The following is a 19,628-nucleotide window of genomic DNA, read 5'->3' as shown; positions in this document are numbered from 1 at the left end:
GGACTTAGCTGCGATCCAGAATCGCCTAAGTATTAATTTTCTCCGAGTGTGCACTTAACGTCACACGTCACACTCGGGGACTTAGCTGCGATCCAGAATCGCCTAAGTATTAACTTTCTCCGAGTGTGCACTTAACGTCACACTCGGGGACTTAGCTGCGATGCAGAATCGCCTAAGTATTAACTTTCTCCGAGTGTGCACTTAACGTCACACTCGGGGACTTAGCTGCGATCCAGAATCACCTAAGTATTAATTTTCTCTGAGTGTGCACTTAACGTCACACTCGGGGGCTTAGCTACGATCCAGAATCGCCTAAGTATTAACTTTCTCCGAGTGTGCACTTAACGTCACACTCGGGGACTTAGCCGCGATCCAGAATCGCCTAAGTATTAAGTTTCTCCGAGTGTGCACTTAACGTCACACTCGGGGACTTAGCTGCGATCCAGAATCGCCTAAGTATTAACTTTCTCCGAGTGTGCACTTAACGTCACACTCGGGGACTTAGCTGCGATCCAGAATCGCCTAAGTATTAACTTTCTCCGAGTGTGCACTTAACGTCACACTCGGGGACTTAGCTGCGATCCAGAATCGCCTAAGTATTAACTTTCTCCGAGTGTGCACTTAACGTCACACTCGGGGACTTAGCTGCGATCCAGAATCGCCTAAGTATTAATTTTCTCCGAGTGTGCACTTAACGTCACACTCGGGGACTTAGCTGCGATCCAGAATCGCCTAAGTATTAACTTTCTCCGAGTGTGCACTTAACGTCACACTCGGGGGCTTAGCTGCGATCCAGAATCGCCTAAGTATTAACTTTCTCCGAGTGTGCACTTAACGTCACACTCGGGGACTTAGCTGCGATCCAGAATCGCCTAAGTATTAACTTTCTCCGAGTGTGCACTTAACGTCACACTCGGGGACTTAGCTGCGATCCAGAATCGCCTAAGCACCCGCATGCCTCCGACTGTATCCTACAGGTACACTCGGGAACTCAACAGACCCTCATTGAGGCTCATGTGGAGGTCAAAACAACTGACAACTACATGAGTAGCAGACCCTCATTGAGGCTCATGTGGATGTCAAAACAACTGACAACTACATGAGTTGCAGACCCTCATTGAGGATCATGTGGAGGTCAAAACAACTGACAACTACATGAGTTGGAGGCCCTCATTGAGGCTCATGTGGACGTCAAAACAACTGACAACTATATCAATACAAAATCGCCCCGAGTGCGACCTGATAGTCGCACTGGACAACCTAGCTGCGATCCCGTATCGCCCAAGTACTCTTTGACCTCCGAGTACGTCCTACCGATCCACTCGGCGATCCTACCGATCCACTCGGTGATCATACAGATCCAATCGGAAATTCTACGGATCCTCAATGAGGCTCATGCTGATGTCAAGACAACTGACATGTTCCGAATGTTTGCCGTTGGCTTCACCAAGAAACGCCAAACAAAAACTCGAGTCAAAATTGCAACAGAAGAGAAAAGGATTCGATTCAAGGTTCAAACAAAGATAGTGGCTCGGTGTGGATCAAGCTTACCCACACCGAAACAAGAATGTGACGGCCAACAGCAGTGGCCAAAGTTTCTTACAAATCAACACTCGGCATACCGAGGATAAAGTTTTCTTACACATCGTCTGGATTGGCGCCAAGACTGGAGGGCTCCACGAAGGTGTCCAGGTCGATTCCGTTGGCGATGCGGGTGGCACTTTCAAGGAAGGTTTCCATGAAGTCTTCGAATCGAAGTTTCTTCGTGTTGGCGACCTTCAACGCTTTCAGCTTCTCCTCGCGCACCTCCTTGCAATGCACTCGGACCAAGGACAGAGCAACGTCTGCACCACAGTGAGCCGCAGATTTCTTCCATGACTGCACTCGGTTGGGGACCTCCTCCAGTCGACTCATCAAGTTTTTCATCTCGTGCCGCGACTCAACTTCCGGCCAAAGCTCCTTGTCGATCCGGCCGACGACTTCTCTCAGTCGACCGATGAAAGGACCAACTTTTCCCACGCGAATGTGCGCTGCGAGCAGGTCTCGATTGGCGTCCTCGCCGAGTGGAATGTTCTCGCGAATCGACCCTCCACGTCAGCTGCTTCAGCTTCAGCGTCCACGCAAAAATCTACAAACACAGGGCAAGCAAACAATCAGCGCCGAGTGTAACGCACGTACCACAAGCACTCGGAAAAACAGGACTTACCACCCAGACGCGTCATCATCTGCCGAGCCCAGTCACTAACGTATTTCTCCTGCGCTATACTGTTGGAAATATGCCCTAGAGGCAACAATGAATTAGTTATTATTATATTTCTTTGTTCATGATAATCGTTTATTATCCATGCTATAATTGTATTGATTGGAAACACAATACTTGTGTGGATACATAGACAAAACACTGTCCCTAGTAAGCCTCTAGTTGACTAGCTCGTTGATCAAAGATGGCCAAGGTTTCCTGGCCATAGGCAAGTGTTGTTACTTGATAACGGGATCACATCATTAGGAGAATCATGTGATGGACTAGACCCAAACTAATAGACGTAGCATGTTGATCGTGTCATTTTGTTGCTACTGTTTTCTGCGTGTCAAGTATTTGTTCCTATGACCATGAGATCATATAACTCACTGACACCGGAGGAATGCTTTGTGTGTATCAAACATCGCAACGTAACTGGGTGACTATAAAGATGCTCTACAGGTATCTCCGACGGTGTTAGTTGAGTTAGTATGGATCGAGACTGGGATTTGTCACTCCGTGTGACGGAGAGGTATCTCGGGGCCCACTCGGTAATACAACATCACACACAAGCCTTGCAAGCAATGTGACTTAGTGTAAGTTGCGGGATCTTGTATTACGGAACGAGTAAAGAGACTTGCCGGTAAACGAGATTGAAATAGGTATGTGGATACTGACGATTGAATCTCGGGCAAGTAACATACCGAAGGACAAAGGGAATGACATACGGGATTATATGAATCCTTGGCACTGAGGTTCAAACGATAAGATCTTCGTAGAATATGTAGGATCCAATATGGGCATCCAGGTCCCGCTATATGATATTGACCGAGGAGTCTCTCGGGTCATGTCTACATAGTTCTCGAACCCGCAGGGTCTGCACACTTAAGGTTCGACGTTGTTTTATGCGTATTTGAGTTATATGGTTGGTTACCGAATGTTGTTCGGTGCCCGGATGAGATCACAGACGTCAAGAGGGTTTCCGGAATGGTCCGGAAACGAAGATTGATATATAGGATGACCTCATTTGATTACCGGAAGGTTTTCGGATTTACCGGGAATGTACCGGGAATGACGAATGGGTTCCGGGTGTTCACCGGGGTGGGGTGGGGGGGCAACCCACCCCGGGGAAGCCCATAGGCCTTGGGGGTGGCACACCAGCCCTTAGTGGGCTGGTGGGATAGCCCAAGAAGGCCCTATGCGCCATAGGAAGAAAATCAAAGAGCAAAGGAAAAAAACGGAGGAGGTGGGAAAGGGAAGAAGGACTCCACCTTCCAAACCAAGTTGGATTCGGTTTGGAAGGGGAGACCTTCCCCCTTGGCTCGACCGACCCCCTTGGGGCCTCTTGAGCCCCAAGGCAAGGCTCCCCCTCTTCCCCCTATATATACGGAGGTTTTAGGGCTGATTTGAGACAACTTTGCCACGGCAGCCGGACCACATATCTCCACGGTTTTACCTCTAGATCGCGTTTCTGCGGAGCTCGGGCGGAGCCCTACCGAGACAAGATCATCACCAACCTCCGGAGTGCCATCACGCTGCCGAAGAACTCTTCTACCTCTCCGTCTCTCTTGCTGGATCAAGAAGGCCGAGATCATCGTCGAGCTGTACGTGTGCTGAACGCGGAGGTGCCGTCCGTTCGGCACTAGATCGTGGGACTGATCGCGAGACGGTTCGCGGGGCGGATCGAGGGACGTGAGGACGTTCCACTACATCAACCGCGTTCACTAACGCTTCTGCTGTACGGTCTACAAGGGTATGTAGATCACACATCCCCTCTCGTAGATGGACATCACCATGATAGGTCTTCGTGCGTGTAGGAAAATTTTTGTTTCCCATGCGACGTTCCCCAACAGTGGCATCATGAGCTAGGTTCATGCGTAGATGTCTTCTCGAGTAGAACACAAAAGTTTTTGTGCGCGGTGATGTGTGTTTTGCTGCCCTCCTTAGTCTTTTCTTTATTCCGCGGTATTGTTGGATCGAAGCGTCTCGGACCGACATTACTCGTACGCTTACGAGAGACTGGTTTCATCGCTACGAGTAACTCCATTGCTCAAAGATGACTGGCGGGTGTCAGTTTCTCCAACTTTAGTTGAATCGGATTTGACCGAGGAGGTCCTTGGATGAGGTTAAATAGAAACTCATATATCTCCGTTGTGGTGTTTGCGTAAGTAAGATGCGATCCTACTAGATACCCATGGTCACCACGTAAAACATGCAACAACAAAATTAGAGGACGTCTAACTTGTTTTTGCAGGGTATGCATGTGATGTGATATGGCCAACGATGTGATGTGATATATTGGATGTATGAGAAGATCATGTTGTAATAGATAATATCGACTTGCACGTCGATGGTACGGCAACCGGCAGGAGCCATAGGGTTGTCTTTATACTAATTTTTGTGCTTGCAGATGCGTTTACTATTTTGCTAGGATGTAGCTTTAGTAGTAATAGCATGAGTAGCACGACAACCCCGATGGCGACACGTTGATGGAGATCATGGTGTGGCGCCGGTGACAAGAAGATCGTGCCGGTGCTTTGGTGATGGAGATCAAGAAGCGCATGATGATGGCCATATCATGTCACTTATGAATTGCATGTGATGTTAATCCTTTTTGCACCTTATCTTGCTTAGAACGATGGTAGCATTATGAGGTGATCTCTCACTAAAATTTCAAGACGAAATTGTGTTCTCCCCGATCGTGCACCATTACGACAGTTCTTCGTTTCGAGACACCACGTGATGATCGGGTGTGATAAACTCAACGTTCACATACAACGGGTGCAAAATAGTTGCACACGCGGAACACTCGGGTTAAGCTTGACGAGCCTAGCATGTGCAGACATGGCCTCGGAACACATGAGACCGAAAGGTCGAGCATGAATCATATAGTTGATATGATTAGCATAGAGATGCTTACCACTGAAACTATTCTCGACTCACGTGATGATCGGACTTGAGATAGTGGATTTGGATCATGTACCACTCAAATGACTAGAGAGATGTACTTTTTGAGTGGGAGTTCTTGAGTAATATGATTAATTGAACTAATTGTCATGAACATAGTCTAATGGTCTTTTCGAATTACAATGTAGCTTGCGCTATAGCTCTACTGTTTTTATATGTTCCTAGAGAAAATTTAGTTGAAAGTTGATAGTAGCAAACTTTGAAGAGGATTGTCCTCATTGCTGCGCAGAAGGCTTATGTCCTTAATGCACCACTCAGTGTGTTGCACCTCGAGCGTCGTCTGTGGATGCTGTGAACATCCGACATACACGTTTCTGATGACTACACGATAGTTCAGTGCAAAATACTTAATGGCTTAGAAGCAAGGCACCAGAGACGTTTTGAAACGTCACGGAACATAAGTGATGTTCTAAAGAGATGAAATTGTGATTTCATGCTCGTGCCCTTGTTGAGAGGTACGAGACCTCTGACAAGATTCTTTGTCCACAAAGTGAAGGAGAAAAGCTCAATCGTTGAGCGTGTGCTCAGATTGTCTGAGTACGACAATCACTTGAATCAAGTGGGAGTTAATCTTCCACATGAGATAGTGATGGTTCTCCAAAGTCACTGCCACCAAGCTGTGAGAGCTTCGTGATGAAGTATAACATATCAAGGATAGATACAATGATCCTTGAGCGATTCGCGATGTTTGACACTGCGAAAGTAGAAATCAAGAAGGAGCATCAATAGTTGATGGTTTGTAAAACCAGTAAGTTTCAAGAAAGGCAACGGCTAGAAGGGATTTTTCGTGAAACGACAAAACAGTTGCTGCACTAATGAAGAGACCCAAGATTAAACCCAAACCCGAGACTAAGTGCTTCTGTAATGAGGGGAACAGTCACTGAGGCGGAGCAACTCTAGATACTTGGTAGATAAGAAGGCTGGCAAAAGTCGAAAGAAGTATATTTGATATACATGATGTTGATGTGTACTTTACTAGTACTCCTAGTAGCATGAGGGTATTGGATACCGGTTCGGTTACTAAGTGATTAGTAACACGAAATGAAAGCTACGACATAAACGGAGACTAGCTAAAGGCGAGGTGACGATACGTGTTGGAAGTGTTTCCAAGGTTGATATGATCAAAGGTCGCACGCTCCCTCTACCATCGGGATTGGTGTTAAACCTAAATAATTGTTATTTGGTGCTTGCGTTAAGCATGAACATGATTGGATCGTGTTTATTGCAATACGATTATTCATTTAAAGAGAATAATGGTTACTCTATTTTCTTGAATAATCACCTTCAATGGTTTATTGAATCTCGATCGTAGTGTTACACATGTTCATGATATTGGTGCCAAAAGATACGAGGTAATGATGGTAGTACCACTTACTTGTGGCACTGCCGCTTGAGTCATGTTGGTATAAATTGCATGAAGAGGCTCCATGTTGATGGATCTTTATACTCACTTGATTTTGAATCACTAGTGACATGCAGATCATACCACATGAGCAAGGCCTTGTTTTCATAGAGATGAAATAAGATAGTGACTTGTTGGAAGTGATACATTTTGATGTATGCAGTCCAATGGGTGCTGAGGCACGCAGTGGATATCATTATGTTCTTACTTCAATGACGATTTGAGTAGATACTAGAGTATTTGCTTAATGAATCACAAGTCTGAAATATTGAAAAGTTCAATTCTGTTTCGGAGTGAAGTTCGTCGTAACAAGAGGATAAACTGTCTACGATATGATCATAGAAATGAATATCTGAGTTACGAGTTTTGGTACGCAGTTAAGACACTGTGGAAATTGTTTCGCGGTTCATGCCACCTAGAACATCATAGTGTGATGATGTGTCTGAACGTCATAGCCACACACTATTTGGTATGGTGCATGCTATGATGTCTCTTATCGAATTACCACCATCGTTTATGGGTTAAGCATTAGAGACAACCGCATTCACTTTAAATAGGGAACCACGTATTTCCGTTGAGATGACACAGTATAGACTGAGGTTTAGAGAAATCTAAATTGTCGTTTCTTGAAAGTTTGGGGTTTCGACACTTACGTGAAAAAGTTTCAGTCTGATAAGCTCGAACCCAAAGCGGATAAATGCATCTTCATAGGATATCCAAAACAGTTGGGTACATCTCCTATCTCAGATCCGAAAGAAAAGTGTTTGTTTCTAGAAACGGATCCTTTCTCGAGGAAAGGTTTCTCTCGAAAGAATTGAGTGGGAGGGTGGTAGAACTTGATGAGGTTATTGAACCATCACTTCAGCCGCTATGTAGCAGGGCGCAGGAAGTTGTTCCTGTGGCGCCTACACCAATTGAAGTGAAAGCTGATGATGGTGATCATCGAGCATCGGATCAAGTTACTACAAGCCTCGTAGGTTGACAAGGTCGCGTACTACTACAGAGTGGTACGGTAACCCTGTCTTGGAGGTCATGTTGTTGAGCAACAGTGAACCTACGAGTTATGAAGAAGCAATGGTGGGCCCGGATTCCGACAAATGGCTTGAGACCATGAAATCTGAGAGAGGATCCATATATAAAACAAAGTGTAGACTTTGGAGGAACTACTTGATGGTAGTAAGACTATTGAGTAAAGATGGATCTTTGTAAGGAAGACAGACGATGATGGTGATAAGTCACTATTCAGAAAAGCTCGACTTGTCGCAAAGATGTTTCCGACAAGATCAAACAGTTGACTATGATGAGACTTTCTCACTCGTAGCGATGCTAAAAGTCTGTTAGAATTATGTTAGTAGTTGATGCATTATTTATGAAATATTGCATGTAGGATGTCAAAACATTGTTTCCTCGACGGTTTCCTTGAGCAAACATTGTATGAGATACAACCATGAGGTTTTGTCGATCCTAAAGATACTAGCAAGTATGCAAGCTCCAGCGATCCTTAAATGGACTGGTGCAAGCATCTCGGAGTTGGAATATACACTTTGATGAGATGATCAAGGATTTTGGATTTGTACAAGGTTTATGAGAAACTTGTATTTCCAAAGAAGTGAGTGGGAGCACTATAGAATTTCTGATAAGTATATGTGGTTGACATATTGTGGATCAGAAGTAATGTAGAATTTCTGTAAAGCATACAAGGTTGTTTGAAAGGAGTTTTCAAAGGAATACCTGGATTGAGCTACTTGAACGTTGAGCATCAAAGATCTATGGAGATAGATCAAAAGCACTTAATGGAAGTTTCAACAAGATGCATGCCTTGACAAGTTTTGAAGGAGTTCAAAATAGATCAGCAAAGAAGGAGTTCTTGGTTGCGTTGTAAGGTGTGAATTTGAGTAAGACTCAAAACCCGACCACGGCAGAATAAAGAGAATAGACGAAGGTTGTCTTCTATGCCTTAGCCGTAGACTCTGAAGTATGCCATGCTGAGTACTGCACCTGATGTGTGCCTTGCAGAAGGTCTGTTGAGAGGTACAGAGAGTGATCCATGATTGAATCACTAGCAGCGGTCAAAATTTATCCTTAGTAACTGATAGACTAAGGAATTTTTCCCGATTATGGAGGTGGTTAAAGAGTTCGTCGTAAAGGGTTACGTCGATGTAAGCTTTGACACTAATCCGAATAACTATGAGTAGTGAAACGGATTCGTATAGTAGAGTAGATATTTGGAGTATTTCCGAATAGCACATAGTAGCAACATCTATAAGATGACATAAAGGTTTGTAAAGAACACACGGATCTGAAAATTTCAGAACCGTTGACTAAAACCTCTCTCATGAGCAAGACGTGATCAGACCCCATAACTATATGGGTGTTGGATTCCTTGGAATCACATGGTGATGTGAACTAGATTATTGACTAGTGCAAGTGGGAGACTGTTGGAAATATGCCCTAGAGGCAATAATGAATTAGTTATTATTATATTTCTTTGTTCATGATAGTCGTTTATTATCCATGCTATAATTGTATTGATTGGAAACACAATACTTGTGTGGATACATAGACAAAACACTGTCTCTAGTAAGCCTCTAGTTGACTAGCTCGTTGATCAAAGATGGCCAAGGTTTCCTGGCCATAGGCAAGTGTTGTTACTTGATAACGGGATCACGTCATTAGGAGAATCATGTGATGAACTAGACCCAAACTAATAGACGTAGCATGTTGATCGTGTCATTTTGTTGCAACTGTTTTCTGCATGTCAAGTATTTGTTCCTATGACCATGAGATCATATAACTCACTGACACCGGAGGAATGCTTTGTGTGTATCAAACGTCACAACGTAACTGGGTGACTATAAAGATGCTCTACAGGTATCTCCGAAGGTGTTAGTTGAGTTAGTATGGATCGAGACTGGGATTTGTCACTCCGTGTGACGGAGAGGTATCTCGGGGCCCACTCGGTAATACAAAATCACACACAAGCCTTGCAAGCAATGTGACTTAGTGTAAATTGCGGGATCTTGTATTACGAAACGAGTAAAGAGACTTGCCGGTAAACGAGATTGAAATAGGTATGCGGATACTGACGATCGAATCTCGGGCAAGTAACATACCGAAGGACAAAGGGAATGACATACGGGATTATATGAATCCTTGGCACTGAGGTTCAAACGATAAGATCTTCGTAGAATATGTAGGATCCAATATGGGCATCCAGGTCCCGCTATTGGATATTGACCGAGGAGTCTCTCGGGTCATGTCTACATAGTTCTCGAACCCGCAGGGTCTGCACACTTAAGGTTCGACGTTGTTTTATGCGTATTTGAGTTATATGGTTTGTTACCGAATGTTGTTCGGAGTTCCGGATGAGATCACAGACGTCACGAGGGTTTCCGGAATGGTCCGGAAACGAAGATTGATATATAGGATGACCTCATTTGATTACCGGAAGGTTTTTGGATTTACCGGGAATGACGAATGGGTTCCGGGTGTTCACCGGGGGGGGGGGGGGGGGGAACCCACCCCGGGGAAGCCCATAGGCCTTGGGGGTGGCACACCAGCCCTTAGTAGGCTGGTGGGACAGCCCAAGAAGGCCCTATGCGCCTTAGGAAGAAAATCAAAGAGAAAAGGAAAAAAAAGGAGGAGGTGGGAAAGGGAAGAAGGACTCCACCTTCCAAACCAAGTTGGATTCGGTTTGGAAGGGGAGACCTTCCCCCCTTGGCTCGGCCGACCCCCTTGGGGCCTCTTGAGCCCCAAGGCAAGGCTCCCTCTCTTCCCCCTATATATACGGAGGTTTTAGGGCTGATTTGAGACAACTTTGCCATGGCAGCCCGACCACATATCTCCACGGTTTTACTTCTAGATCGCGTTTCTGCCGAGCTCGGGCGGAGCCCTGCCGAGACAAGATCATCACCAACCACCGGAGCGCCGTCACGCTACCGGAGAACTCTTCTACCTCTCCGTCTCTCTTGCTGGATCAAGAAGGCCGAGATCATCGTCGAGCTGTACGTGTGCTGAACGCAGAGGTGCCATCCGTTCGGCACTAGATCGTGGGACTGATCGCGGGGCGGATCGAGGGACGTGAGGACGTTCCACTACATCAACCGCGTTCACTAACGCTTCTGCTGTACGGTCTACAAGGGTACGTAGATCACACATCCCCTCTCGTAGATGGACATCACCATGATAGGTCTTCGTGCGCGTAGGAATTTTTTTGTTTCCCATGCGACGTTCCCCAACATATACACCGTTTGTTCAGCACATCCATTTGCCCCATCAGCGTGGACCTTTGCTTCCCCATCTTCTCAACTTCAGCAGTCAGCGCTTTGTTCACTTCACGAGCCTGCTCCAACGACTTCTCTCGTTCCGCCAGCACTTCCTTCATTCCAGCCATTGCAATCAGTGCCGCATCCAGCTCACCAGCAAATTGCACCTTTTCTGCCCTCAGAGTCTCATATGTTGTCCCCATCTCGCAAGTTTTCTGCCAGTCAGCGCCAAGAGACGATCAGACAAATCCAACAATACAATGTCTAAGTTCTTCAGACCCCTGCCGATGCAAGCAGTCGACAGCGGTCTCGGGGACTACACCCAGTGGGTTCACTGAGAGTGACCCCACTGGCATGCAACTCAAACAGGTCCGCCCTATTGAGATTCATGACAACACTTGCGCCTACAAGGCTAATACCACCCGACCTGAGTAAAATTACTCTCGGAGACTCTTATAGTAGGTGCACTCCGAGTGCCCCAACTGTTAGCAGTCGACCATATTATTTATGAATATGACTAAGTCAGAGACAATATGCATAAAGACAACTGCCGGTGCAAGCACTCGACAGAAGTCTCGGGGACTACACCCACTGGGTTCACTCAAAGTGAACCCATTGCAAACATCATACGGTATCCGAGCACACCCACTGGGTTACAAGAGAAACAAGAGAAAAGCAAATACTTACTAGACTACTTACTCGGATATCGTCCCGCAGCTCCAAGCTGCGCTGGTACAGAGAGGCGATGGAGTCGTACGCCTTCTTGGCTTCTCCCGCCATCAGCTCTGCCTGCACCATGGCTCCCTTGGCCGCTCCCACCTGATCCTCCGGGAGGTGTTCGATGTTGAACTCGACATTTGACGGGCCTGGCATCGTTGGAAGCTCCTTGGGCATCCCAAGGCCCGTTCCAGTCGGTTCAGCAGCCACCAGCGCCTCCTTAGTCGGCGGCATCGCCTCAGTCGGCGGCACGACCGCGGCGAGAGCAGTAACTGGCGGGGTAGCCTCAAGGACAGGCTCCACAGCTTGCTCAGGTCTCCCCTGGTCACCCTCATCCACATAAATCGCCCCTGCCGGACCGAACGGCGCGGGATCTCAGAAAAAAGAAAGGGGCAAGACCAAAGATAGAATCCGCGATGCGATAATATAAAACTCTCGGAATCGCTACAACGCACCTGGCTGGGACGAGACGACGTTGTCCGCGTCCATGGGATCATCCTCCTGGCGCGCCGGAGAGGTGGCAGAGGTGGCAACCCTGTCGAGTGAAATTCATTCGACCAATAAAACAACAGTCCAATCGGATATCAGAGGAAGTTAGAGGAACAGTACACTTACGTTGAGGTGACGGGAACGACGACCCTTATCCGCGGCAAAGCCTTCCGAGTTTTAGACCCACTCGGTTTGGCCACCTTGGAAGGCTGACCCACGGACTCGACAGCAACGTCCCTGGCCCTCTTGGTGCTCCGAGCACTCGGAACCACGGGAGCAGCAGGCGGAGCACTCGAGGATGCCGGAGGGGCCGAGGGAACCGCAGGTTCATGTCGGCGCTTGGTCCGGTGCTCTGGCAGCGGAGGCGGCGAGTCCTGCTCTTCGTCATCCTCCTCTTCTTCACCAGACTCCTCCTCCGTCTCCCCACTGTCAGAGACATACTCGCCGCTCTCCACACTGCCCTCCTGGCTGCCTTCTTCCTCCTCGTCGTCCGGGTTCCCGTTCGAGATAGGAGAAAACCAGTTGGTTCACTTCTGCGTGAAATACAGTCGGCGACATCAAACGACAGGCAGAGATTCAAGAAAGCAATAAAACTAAAACAGATACGTGCACTCGACAAATGGTACTCACCTGGTTCGGAGGAGGATTGTCCGCGCTGAAAGCCCTCACTCGTCGAGAGCCTCTGGGGTTCTCACAGGCGCCTGTGATCTGGAGCACCCACGACGCCACCTTCCCCTCGGTCACGCTCAAGACGTTGGTCCGAGTGGAGTCTTCGGGCCCCGTGTAGTGCCACATGGCGTGGTCGCGAGCCTGCAGTGGTTGTATGCGCCGACCAAGGAAAGTCTCCAGCAAATCCATGCCGGTGACTCCCCTTCTGATGACGTCTACGAGTGCGTCGACCAGGGGCTGGATGTCGATCCTCTCCGCCTTCGTGAGCGCGAGCTGCTTAGGTGGAGTGGGACGATCTAAGCTAAAAGGAGGCAACCCTGTCGAGGCATTCGGGCAGGCAACGTCTTGGCAGTAGAACCACGTCGACTGCCAGTTCCTAACCGACTCACTCAGCTGAAGAGCAGGATAACTACTCCGACTCTTTTTCTGGAAACCTAAGCCTCCGCAGAGTTGGAGAAGATGCGTTTTATCATCCGACTGGCTGAGTCGTTTGATAGTTTGAGATCTAGCAGAGAATATATGTTTGAACAACCCCCAATGGGGAGGGCAGGCGATGAAGCACTCGCACATAACTATGAAAGCAGAGAGATGGGCAATAGCATTCGGGGGAAAGTGGTGAAGCTGTGCCCTGAAGTGGTTCATAATGCCCTTGAAGAAAGGATGCGGGGGCAGAGAGAAACCTCGATAGACATGGCTGAGCAGCAGGACGCGCTCCCCCTCCCGGGGCGCCGGCTCGACCTCATTCTCCGCCGGCAGCCTCCAAGACTTGTGCACGATCATCCCGTGCTCCACCAGCTGCAGCAGATCCCCCTCCGTCACCGTGGAGGGGAGGAAGTCGCCTTGGATCCACCCCGCCGGCAACGGCCGCTGCCGCCGCTGAGCAGGAGCCGCCGCCTTCCCCTTCTTCTTCCTCGCCTCCATCTTGCTGGTCTGACCCTTGGTCATGGCGGAAGCTGCGAATCCGCGGAGAGGAAGGAGGAGTGGAGAGGTTAGGTGCGCTGGAGGCGGCGAGGAGGACGAAGCAAAGGCAAAAGATCCGGCGGGCGTAACGAAAAACCCTTGCCGCTGGGATTTAAGTAAGGTTCCGACTCGGTCGCTGGCAGGTGGCCCCGAAACCTTATCCCCCGACCGACCGCGGCGATATCAGTGGAGAAGTTGAAGGCGCGAGAATCGAGGCGTCAGGCGCTACTCGAGCGCGCTGGCGTCATCCCCGCTGAGCGCGCGGAAACCGAAATTTGAGGATCCCGGAAAATCCGCCGCTGTCAGTTGACTGGTCACGTCAAGAGATACCCTGGAAGCACTCGGTTTCCGACAGTATGTTCCACAAAGATTTCCACTCGGATCGTTGGTCAGAGAAGATAAAATGGATCGAGGCAAGCAATGCCAAAGTCACATCCGTTCCAGTCGGATCCAAACTTCAAGCATCGCTTCGTCGTTCCAACCCCAATCCATTCGGGGACTAATGATGGGGTTATAGTCCTAGGGTAGGGTCATAGGCCTGCCCTGTAAGTCCTACCCAAGGACTACCCCTCATAAGGGACAAGGCCCTTAGTCAGTTCCGACTGAATTAAGGAGTCCCCATCGTCCAGTCGGTAACAGGTCCTCGACCATCCAGTCGGAGACTAGCATTCGGAGAACATCCAACTAACCGACTGGATGCCACTCGGAACATCGTAACCCCCCTGGAGGGAAACGGTCGTACGTTTCCCGATGCATTTATTAGCATTTAGGACGTACGTTACCTGTAACGTACGCATTCAATCGTCACTACTCCATCCCTGTACCGGAACCGTTGTGGAGGGCAGCGCACTCTATATAAGCCACCCCCCCCCCCCCCCCGCTGGTGCAGGGGTTAGCAAATCATTGTATTCCATATTCCACTCGACAACAAGCTCCCAGAGCACTGAGACGTAGGGCTATTACCTCCACCGTAGAGGGGCCTGAACTCATACAACCTCGCCGTAGCTGGGACTCTTCCCATCCTTTTCGTACCCTACACATCTACTGTCAGGCTTATACCCACGACAGGCGGCGAACCTCGTAACCTGTGACACGGTCCCCACCTCCTCTTTATAGCACTGCGCGACAGGGCCCCATCAGCCTTGCTTGGGCTGGACGCCCCCGATCAGGGCGTGAGTCAAGGTCCAATGGACCGTTGGGTCTATTGGGAAAGAGATCAATCTAACAAGATTCACATCCACAAAAATAGAAAGCTAGATCCACACACACTAGCTAAGACAGGGAATGTTCGGAGGTAGTATATATAGTTGAAATTTCTCCATGAACTGAAAGGACCATCTTCTTTAGACTTTAGTCTTTGGTACTGAAGCTTAGCTCAACTTTTTCTTGGTAGCATATCTGGAATATACGCCAAGGGAGAAAAAGAGCACTCAACTTTTACAGATGTAAAGTACTCAGATAAGAACTGGATATAACTGCACTGACTTGATGAGAATTTGAGACCACTCGATCAGGCAAGTAGTTTTCGTTGCTTTGTTTCTCAAGGAATGTAAGATTAAAAAAAGAAGATGTTGAAGAATCTTGCTACACACATGTTATTTACTTTTGTTTCCCGAGCTTATAACCGGGAGAACTAATGCATGCATGCGGTTTTGCTTTCGTTTTGTATATTAAAATGTTTGGCGCCATGTGTCGAGTGGTTTAGCCAATTGCACTTGTTTTTTGGTACTATACGTGCACTGTAGTCAAAGTCTTTGGAGTGTGAGACTTGAAAAGTTGGCATGACAATAACTCTAGAAGCAAAGATAATATTTTCAACTTTCGTTGTCGTTAGGATATCCATTGGTCCAACCAAGCATCGATGCAGACCCTTGTGTGGTGCTGTCTTGGTTTCAAGGGCTAGCTTAGTGACATGCATTATCCAATAAACAAAGGCATATACTGGTGACTTAATTGGAAGGCTATAAAGGATTGCTACAAACCGGGTTGATACTGTCAAACCATGTGCAATTGTTTAATGTACTAGTTAACCAAAGTACTTCTCAATCGTGCTGAGATGGAGCTTTCATCTCCAACAATTGTAAATTTGTAATGCTTTTGGTCCGATTTTTGTTACAGAAATCATACTCTTACGTACGACTTTTCTATAAAAAAAAATCACACTATGAGAGAGGGAATGACCACCTAGAGCAAACCATGGAAATGACCGTTTAAATTAGATTGAACTAGTGCATAACTTTTTTAAACTGATACGTACCAATAGCATTTCTCTTTTTGTCGTAAATAAGGACATTCTCCTTTTCTATAGAATTCAAGTGATCCTGCTTGTTGAGGTTCCTCGAAAATAATCTTGGTGTATTTTTTCCAATAATAGATAAATCATATTGATTTCACCGCTAAAGTTGTTGATTGAGATAGATTACGAGGCTAATCACTTGACTGAACAATAAAAATTGCAAAACTTTTATTTTGGACAAGAGACAATTGAGTACCTTTTCTTATTGTGCAAGGCATGAGTATTGGGCTATATGCATTTTTTATGCAGAAGTCGGGTGATAAAACATTTTAATATTATTTAATAGAAACTAAACAAAATGCATAATTTTTTTTGCGGGAAAACAAAACCCATAATTTAAGATCGTACTGACAGGCTTAGAGCATCTCCAACGGTATTGTAAAAAATTCGTGTCCAATAATTTTTTTAGCGCATCACTGTAGCACTTTACAGCGCGGGGACCGAAGTATCTTCAATAGACGCGCGCTAGTGCGGCGCCAATCCAGCGGCCCCACGCAAGCCGGCGCACCAAATATAGTGCGCGGGATAGCATTTTTCAGCGCGTGCCCAAATTTTTTTAGCGCGCGCACAATATTACAACCTTTGTTGAAGCTATCAGGCGCCTAAAAAACAAATCTTTTAACGCGCGGAGTACTTTTTGAACGGCTGTTGAAGATGCTCTTACATATATAATAATTAGTACCAGTATATGTTTACACATGACATCCAATACACACATATTAGTACCTTCTATCCACATGCCCAATATACATGCATACACAATATACCTTCACAATAAAATATTACTAGTACTACCCCATGCATGCAAATTGCAAGCGCGTGTTAATGGGTCAGGAATCGAAGCCGAACAGGTCGTCGTCGCAAACGTTATTGCCAAATGATCCCCCGAACGAGCCTGACATGAACCCGAGGCTGCTCGGCGAGGAAGGGAAGCTGTCCATCCCTGCGCCAGCATCCGTGTCGACGCCGGCGATCCCCACGACCGGCCAGTACTCCGCCGGCGCTGATCCTACGGTCAACGGTGAAGTCCTCCGGCCAATAACGTCGACGAGCTGCCCGCCGGCGTACTGCGTGAACTCCCCGTGGAAAGACGGCGACGGCGAGCTGCTGGACACACCCTCCTGCACCGGCGGCGAGGAGCTGTAGTTGGAGAAGCGGGAGAAAAGCATCGAATGAAGATCAGCCGCATCTCTCACGAGATGATTTGGAGAAGAGCTCGTGCTCGCAGCTGCGGCGCCATTGATCGACGTGAAGCTGATGAGGTTTGGCAAGTCTTCAGGCGGGGCAGCGTCGGCGGCGCCTTGGATGATGAGTGATCGGAACGTGGAGGGGTCCTTACAGGTGTGCTGGCCGTAGTAGCTGATGAGGTACTCCGACGGGTTGGAGTCGGACTCCTGGACCTGCCTCGTGGCCTGGCAGCCTTGGTCTGGCTTATGAGAGCACCTGTAGTAGCTCCTGAATGCGCCATTATGCAAATGCAAATTAGCTATAGCTCTATTAGCTAGCTAGAGCCTTAGCTAATACTCAAATATATAAGAACAACTAGCTGATCAAAAACCTCAATTCCCCTCAAAGGATAAATTTAAAAAGCTCAACTAGCAAATCAACCAGTTGGCAACTGGCAAGTATCTTTGGCTAGCTTCAACTAATGATTCAATAATCACTCTTCAGCTATACTTTGACAAGTCGGCGTAGTGGCATTGTATTGTTTCTTTTCTCACTTCATATTACCTCAGTTTTTTTTTCTTTGCTTTTTGTGTAAATTAATTTGCAGCAAAACCGAAAACACATACGACAATATGTATGTACCTCGGGTTAGTACAGGCATGAATACATTTTTGGCCGTACTTCCTCCATGTCTTGCCATCGTTGAGCGTCCTAGCAGTGACCATGTTGATGAAAGGGCTCTTCGACCTGCCATGCATAACAGACATGATTAATTAACAACTACAGTGTACTCCCTCCGTTCCTAAATATAAGACCTTTTAAAGATTGTACTATAAACTACATATGGATGCACATAGACATATTTTAGAATGTAGATTCATTCGTTTTGTTCTGTATGTAGTCTTTTAATGAAATTTCTAAAGGTCTTATATTTTGAAACGGTGGGAGTAGTATATATGATTTGATAGACCCATGCATGCATGCCCAAGTAATCTTAGCAGCACCTACTTTTGACAAAAACAACAACGAACTTGGTCAGGTAATCAGAAGCAGCCTATACTTTTCGTCCACTGATCATTGGCGCTTAAAGTTCCCCCACTAGGCGGCCAAATTAATAGTTCCATTTGCAAAATACTCCCTCCGTTCCTAAATATAATACATTTTAGAGATTTTACTATGAACTACATACATATTTTAGGATTTAGATTCACTCATTTTGTTCCGTATCTAGTCTATAATGAAATCTTTAAAAGGTCTTATGTTAAGGAACGGAGGGAGTAGATACTAGTTCGAGCCAATAATAATTAGTTAAATCGCATGCAGCTTTTGGTGTTTTTTCTAGTGAAAACGAGCTAGGCTTTCTTTGATCACCTTCTCCTGGAGGTGCTCCGGCGGTGCGGCCCGGACACTGTGCCCGATCTCTTCCTCCTCCCACCTGGACCCCGACCACCAGCCTCCGAAGACGCCTCCACGCCGCCGCTGGTGGTGCCCAGCACCGACATAGCGCTGGACAGCTTGGCCATCATCCCCTTCATCAGCTCCCTCGCGTCCACGGCCGACACGCTCGGCGACCCCTGCAGCATGCTGTGCAGCGTCGCCGCGTGCTCCCGCACCTCCACCAGGTCGTCATAGACTGCCGCCGGCGGTGAGCGCCCGCCGTCATCGCCCGCGCCGCCACAAGATGCCATGCTAGCTAGCTTGTGAGCTATTGGAGGGCCTGCTCAACGCGCACGGCTCAAGTTTTTATTGGCGCGGCCGGCCGGCGCGCGGTGAGAAGTTGGGAGGAAAAGTAGGAGAAAGGCAAGCGAGAGACCGCGAGAGCGACTGGAGAAGGAAGCGGCGTGGAACGTGGAGCTACGGCGCATCTGGGCCGGACCCCGCCACGGTCGATCGATGTGTGTCCCTGCGTGCGAGCCGACGTCGGGGCGTGTCATCGCCGTGACGCAGCGGCGTGAGCTCATCGACGCGCGCGCGCGGCTGGTTCTGTCTCTCGAGCATCGTCGTGGGAAGTGGCTCGGTCGCAAAATGGCCGGGTTGAGAACCGCATCCCTCGTACCATCTGGTTCAGTCAGTCCGCAAACCCGCGTATCCATTTCAAATATAGAAAATATATGAAGGTTCGCGGACGTAACTGGTCAGTCAGCCACGTAGGACGCGATTCCATCCCGAATCATTTTTCCTTTTTTTATATTCATTTTCTTATTTTAATTATTTCTTCTTCACCAATCACATGCAAGTGACCGGACATATGAGAAAGAAAATAAAAAGTATGGTTGCACGTACGGATAAATAGAAAACATGCCCGATCACTAGCCGGTTGCGTCTATGGACGGTTAGAGGGTCATATTTGGTATGTCTGGCTGTAGATGCTCTAATATCTTCCATATCTAAATAGATTGTCCATATTGTAACTTATTTCTATCCACATGCATGGACACATGGCATCTCATAATGTAA

General features: G+C 47.5%; 1 protein-coding gene across 1 annotated transcript; it reads right to left on the bottom strand.

Annotated features, from left to right (window-relative positions):
- Positions 1–16,626: 16,626 nt before the first annotated feature.
- Positions 16,627–18,927, bottom strand: LOC123429448 (probable WRKY transcription factor 67). The gene is made up of 3 exons (XM_045113483.1): positions 18,543–18,927; positions 17,814–17,918; positions 16,627–17,459 (listed from the first exon to the last, which is right to left on the bottom strand). Exons 1-3 carry the CDS (start codon positions 18,857–18,859, stop codon positions 16,835–16,837), a joined length of 1,047 nt encoding a protein of 348 aa, XP_044969418.1. The 5' UTR covers positions 18,860–18,927; the 3' UTR covers positions 16,627–16,834.
- Positions 18,928–19,628: the final 701 nt, after the last annotated feature.

Source organism: Hordeum vulgare, chromosome 2H (assembly GCF_904849725.1).
Source record: "Hordeum vulgare subsp. vulgare chromosome 2H, MorexV3_pseudomolecules_assembly, whole genome shotgun sequence".
Classification (NCBI taxonomy): Eukaryota; Viridiplantae; Streptophyta; class Magnoliopsida; order Poales; family Poaceae; genus Hordeum; species Hordeum vulgare.
This window is presented reverse-complemented; position numbering and strand designations above follow the sequence as displayed.